Genomic DNA, 6103 nt, shown 5'->3' with positions numbered 1-6103 from the left:
GGCACCAGAGGGAGGCTGGCACAGCCCAGCACGGGAGGGGTTCAGCAGCTGGCGCTGGGGTCTCGGAGCGCACACGCTGTGCGCCCAGGGCGCGCCAGAGGAAGCGCTGGTGAGAGTGGGGGGGGCTCCTAAGGTGGGGAACCTAGGGGACAAGACCCTGCATTTCGCCGACTGGGGATCTCTCTCTCGCAACCGCCTCTGTCTCCAATTATCCAGTTTAAGGAACGGGGAAGGCGGGAGTCCTGCTGGGGAGGGCCTGGGTCACTGCCCGCTCCTCCCCCGGAGTGCCCGGTAGAGGGTGCGGTGGAGGAAGGTGCAGCGAGGTTCCCGCGACAGCGCGCGGTGCCGTGAGCTCTGTGCACGCTCCGGTTTCACCTCGCCTTGTGGGAGGACCATTCGGCTTTTCCTTTATGGATGGGGAAACAGTCACGCCTGCTGAGTTGCCATGGCCAGTCAGTGGGAGAAAGGAGAGTCAAACCCGAAGCTCCACCGCGGGCCCTCCCTGTAAGACCCGAACTCTGCCCTTCCACGCCGCGGAGCCATCCAATAGGCATTCATGGCGCGCCAGCTGTGTGCGCGGTGGCACAAACACCGCCCCACGTGCCGCACGCCTGTGATCACCGGCTTGCTCCCACGTGTGCACTCATGTATGGAGTTGGCACACCCAAGTGCACGGGGCTCTTTGCCTCTCGTCCTGCGGCGCCCCTCACCCCCAAAGCCTGGGAACAGCCGCCCCAGGAGGCGGGGGTGGGGTGGGGTGGGAACAATGCAGGGAAAGAATAGGGAGGAGGCGAGAGGAAGCCCCCTGCCGCTCCTCCCACAGCTCCGGCGTGGCTGGGACTGCAGCCTCCCAGCATCCCTGGGCAGAGGAGGCAGCCCTCGGCCTCCGTGCCCCTGAGGGTCATTCAGGGTCTCTGGAGGCAATCCTGGTGGGAATGGGCCCCTGGACAATTGCACAGTTGTTTGTCACAGGTGCAATGTCCCGTCCTGTGGACCTCACCGCACTGCAGGTAGGGGTCCCACACTGGTCTATGAGGTCCCTCCTTGCAGATTTCCAAGGCCCCCCTTCCTTCAGATACACCCAACTACACCCTAACTTGCCTCCCCACCCCAGGGTCAAGCACTGGGGTCAGGACATCTAGCAGAGTGGGCACCCATGGGGGAGAGAGGTTTGGAGGGGATCCCGTGGACAGTAGCTAGGAGCTGAGAAACTGGGGGAGCTCTGGGGCCTCAGGGCCAGGAGGACTCTTGGTGCAGGGTCGTGGAGGGAGGGACCTGGGAGAAGGACAGAGGACTGTGTGGGGGTCCCCCAAAGGCTCTCCCAGGCCCTCTGGATCCCCTGCACCCTAGAAAGGGGGAGTTGCGTCCAGCACAGAGGTCGATCCCTGGGACACCAACAACCAGCCAGATTGCAGTGTGCCCAAGGACCTGAGAACCACTGCCTAGGGCCCAGGACGGCTGGAGCGGGCTCAGTGGTCAGTGCCTGCCTGATGCCCCAGGCCCGGGGTTCCATCCACAGAACCTCAGAAACAAACACAAACAGGGCTGGTGCTCAGCAGTGGCAGAGCGCAGGCCTCCGTGTGTGAGGCACGGGATTCCATCCTCAGCACCACAGGTAAAAATAAATAAGATATATTTTTTTAAAAGATAGTGAAGGGGCCGAGGTTGTGGCTCAGTGGTGGAGCACCTGCCTAGGCACTGGGTTTGATTCTCAGCAACACATATAGATAAATAAAATAAAGGTCCATTCACAACTGAAAAAGTATTATTTAAAAAAAGAGTTAAAAAACAAACAAAAAATAATAATAAAAAAAGTTGCAGAGGACACGGGAGTCCGAGGATGGACCTGGGGGTACAGAGAGATGCCACATGTCCCCTGGGCCACCCTGGACAAAGCCTGGGTGATTTCCTGCCCCCCAACAGCTCCACTATCCCCCCACCTAGGTAGGGCTTTCTCACAGGCAAGATCTCGGGACTCTTCCATGTGGAGTCCCAAGTGGGAGGACCAGGCACCCCAGCAACAGCTCTCAAACTGGGAGCCATAGCTGGTGGGTGGAGAGTCCCTGGATCCACCCTCCCCCAAACAACAAGCCCTCTCACCCTGGTTGGCCAGTGGCCGCTGCAGCCAGGTCCACCCACTCTGTTCCCTGCCCCCCTTGGGCGGGGCCTGGGGGTCTGCATGGCCAGCCCCCTGGAGGTGTTTGAGCAGGGCAGCAGAGGACAGGCTCTGATCCCTTCAGTGTGCATTGAGCCCCTGCTGTGTGCCATGGCCTGCCACAGCAGGAAGACTAGGAAAGAGCACCACAGTGGGGTTCTGTGTCTGCTGAAGGTGAGGCCTCAGCAGCGGCTGGGGGTGCGTGCCAGGCGCGTGCCAGGGCACTGCGGGTGGACTGCACCCCGCCAGAGGAGTCAGGGCTCTGACACCAAGTGACTTCACACAAACTGCGTCTCTGCCACCTTAAGGAAGATGAGATCTTTAGGTGGACCCTAACCCCAGGGTGGCTGGTGTTCTCATAAGAGGGGGAAGTTGGGCTGGGGTGTGGCTCAATGGGTAGTGCTTTCCTGGCATGTGGGAGACCCTGGGGTCCACCCCAGCACTGCCCCCAAAATGGAGGGAAGTGGACAGTGGACCCTTAGACCACCACATGCAGAGGCAGGTGGGCGTGATGCGCAGAGAGAAGACGGCCACCCACAAGCCAGGTGGTACCTGAGGCCACCAGACACTGGGGGAGGCCTGGGACAGAGTCTCCCCACAGCCCTACCTGCCCCTTGACCTTGGACTTCTGGCTCTGGAACTGAGAGCCACAGGATGCTGACGCAGGGGTGTGGTGGTGTGTGTGCCCGTGTTCATCTGCAGGCCTGAGTTCTGGTGTGCTCTGTGCCCGTGTGTGAGGAGTGTGTAATGTGGCCCCCATGCCGAGAGCCCAGAACACACAGACAGCCCTCAGGCCTGTGCCTGGGGCCACTTACTCTGGGGGCAGTCAGAGCTCTCTACACAACGGGCACCTCTGCCCCTCCTGTGGGTGTCCCCCAGACACCAGCTGGTCAGGAGTGCCCATGCCAGGGCTCACTCCCAGAGCCTGGTGTGCTCGGTGCAGCTGCACAGGTCCCCTCCCCAAGGACAGAGACAGGCAAGCAGGCAGACATGCAGGCCCTGTGCTCAGGTAGGAAGTCCCGGGCGCCACCACACTCTGCCTGCCTAGAAGAGCCAACGTGGAAACTCCCCCGCCCTGAGTGCTGGACGTATTTTAATTAATGCTCACGACCCCCAGGAGCGGGCCCAAGGATCCGCATCCCCATCGCATAGGTCAGGACACTAAGCCCAAGGAGGAGGGGCAGCCAAGGTCACACGGCTGTCACCTCCACAGGGTCACGTTTTCCGAGCTGGGTGGTGTTATGGAGATGGCCAGCATCCAGCACTCTAACGCCAACATGTGTCCCTTAGGGACAGAACAGTCCGTCCCTGCCAGGACACAGAGGTCATGGGTGTGCTGAGCTCCCCTTGTAAGTGGCTTGAGTCTGTGTCACGCACTGTGCAGTGCCATCATGTGCCAGACCCCAGCTAGGTGCTGGGGCCTGGGCATGAGAGGAACGACCATCTCCCATCCCCCAGCCGTCTGCAGCCTGGCACAGACGATGGACAGAAGCAGGGAGAGGCCCAAACATGTCCTGACAAGTGGCACAGGTGCCAAGCAGGGAGGGGGCGCAGCCAGGTGCTGGGGCCTGGGCATGAGAGGAAGGACCATCTCCCAGACAGGATGGGGACCCCAGGTGCAGGCGGGCAGCTCCTGGGGAGGGGCTTCCTTCTGGGATGACGCTGAGCATGATCTGGAGTTGGGACGGTGGCTGTGGCTCACTGAGGGTGCGCCAGATGCCACCACGCGGTGCGCTCTAAAAGTAATGCAGACTGCACCTCAGCACCGCGGGCAGCGTCTAGCGCATCCGAGTCCATGTTGCATGTTGGTGTGCGCGACAAGAAGCCACTTACCACCCCCCCCACACAGAGACACACACACACACACAGACACACACACACACAGAGACACACACACACACAGAGACACACACAGGGACACAGAGAAACACACACACACACATGGACACAGAGAGGCACACACACACAGACACGGACACAGACACTCACAGACACACGACACACAGACACAAACACACAGAGACACACTCACGGACACAGACACACACACATACACACACACACACACATGACAGTTCTAACTTGGCGTCACAAGGCCCTGGTTCGTTCCTCATCCAGCTGCCGCCAGCCGTGGTGCCTCTCTGAGTGCTGTGCTCCTTACACCCTGCAGGTCACTAAGGCCTAACAGGCGACAGGGGCACAGCAGGCCCGCGAGGCCATCCACTGCAAGGTGTCCTCTGGTGTCTCTACCTGGCTCTGTCTCACGCCCCCCGCCTGGCCCAGGGATGTGGGTACAATGTGTGCCTCATGACGTGTCCACAAGGCCACCCCTGCTGCCCTGGAGGGGGGTCAGGGAAACACCAAGAAGCACACAAACGGCTCAGGCATGGCTAGGGAGTCCCCCTGTGCTGATGCATTTGTCCACTACGTGTGATTGTGTGTCCATGCACACGGCCTGGTGTGTGGACATCTCATCTGTAGGATCTGTGCTAAGCGAGGCCGAGTCCCTGACACACCTGCAGCATGAGCTCAGACAGGCGAGTTAGTCACCTGCCCAAGGCCGTGGGTGAAGCTGGAGTTGGAACTCTCTGCCTGGAGTGTGTGGGTGGGCGTGTGGGGGCCACAGCTCCTGGGTGTTGTGGGGGCCGGTGCGCATTTACCTGCGCAGGATGAGCGGGCATGTGTGCGTGTGTTTCGCTCCTGTTTGCCAAAGAACACGCACAGTCTCCCGGCATCCCATCCTGAGGGCAGGATCCCGGCCAGGGCTAACCTCCAGCCAGAGCCCGGTGGGAGCCCGAGGTCCTGGCCAGCCTGTGGCCCTCCACTCCAGCCTCAGTGTCTTCTAGGAAACGGGACAACATCTTCCTCCTGGGGCCACAGTCAAGTTTAAAGGGGCTTCTGGGGAGGAGTTAAGAAACGCACACCATCATTAGTCATTAACTCAAGGAACAGGCCACACATGGGGTTGGCAGGAGGACCATGGGACAGTGTATGGATGACAGTGACTGTAAGGTAGCAATGAGGAGAGAATTCACCCCTAAAGCTGAGCTGTGCTTCTGCTTCTGCATTTGGGGCGGTGGAGACAGCTGGGGGCTTCCGGAGGTCCACCTCGGAGCCTCACTGTCTCTGCAAAGTGGTGGAACAAAACGCCAAAACTTGAAAACAAGACAGATCAGAGCAGTGTGGGGGCCGGATCCCAGGCATGAGGACCGACCAGGAATCCTCACCCTGTCCTGATTTTTATTTTTGAAATTTTGCTTGCCACAGATTTCCCCCTTCATTTGAATTTTTAAAATATTGACTGGAGACGCTCATCTCGCCCCGAAGGCTGCCCTCTCCTGCTCATGCAGGCTTGAGGGTGATTCTGGGAAGCCACGGGGTGTGGTGGCAGGTGAACACCAGCATCCATCATGGCCTGGGCTGGTGTTGCTCTGCCTGCTGAGGGGCAGGGATCACAGAAGGAATGAAATATTGAAGCTGGTCAAAGAAGGAGGGTTTCACTTTCTCAATAGTCAAGTGGTAGACTATTGTCCCCATTTTTCAGAGGGGAGACCAAGACACTGAGAGGTTGCCCCTGGTCCCACCACTGGGGCCCAGCTATCCCACATGTCGCTGGGGCCCTGAGGTGGTACTCACATCGGACAGGAGGCCCAGGGTGAGAGGGTCAGAGGTCACAGGGCCCTTGTGCAAGGCCAGGGTCAGGGAGGACCTGGCGGTTCCACGCCACAGGTGGAGCCAGCAGCATCAGCCACGGGTGGCCTGCAGGGAAGCCCGCTGACCCTCCACCCCAGTCCTCCCAGGCCCCCAGGAGCCTCTCAGTCTCCTGCTCCCTCTCCCCAGGTCCCCTTCGCTCACTGGCTGCTTCTGGGGGTCCCCCCAACTCCCCTGTCTCTCGGGTCCCCAGCTCCGCTGCCCCCAGGCTCTGGAAGGCTCACCTCCATTCTCCCC

General features: G+C 60.2%; 1 protein-coding gene across 1 annotated transcript in view; it reads left to right on the top strand.

Annotated features, from left to right (window-relative positions):
* Positions 1 to 2179: 2179 nt before the first annotated feature.
* Lmnb2 (lamin B2) overlaps positions 2180 to 6103 on the top strand; it is a 31848-nt gene continuing 27924 nt past the window's right edge. The window contains exons 1-2 of the mRNA XM_048810762.1: positions 2180 to 2329; positions 5643 to 5649. Coding sequence (XP_048666719.1) covers positions 2180 to 2329; positions 5643 to 5649 — 157 coding nt within the window. The remainder of the gene's footprint in view (positions 2330 to 5642; positions 5650 to 6103) is intronic.

Source organism: Marmota marmota, unplaced genomic scaffold, assembly GCF_001458135.2.
Source record: "Marmota marmota marmota unplaced genomic scaffold, marMar, whole genome shotgun sequence".
NCBI classification, from domain to species: domain Eukaryota; kingdom Metazoa; phylum Chordata; class Mammalia; order Rodentia; family Sciuridae; genus Marmota; species Marmota marmota.
The sequence above is the reverse complement of the archived record's forward strand: the minus strand, read 5'-3'. Positions and strand labels throughout refer to the sequence as shown.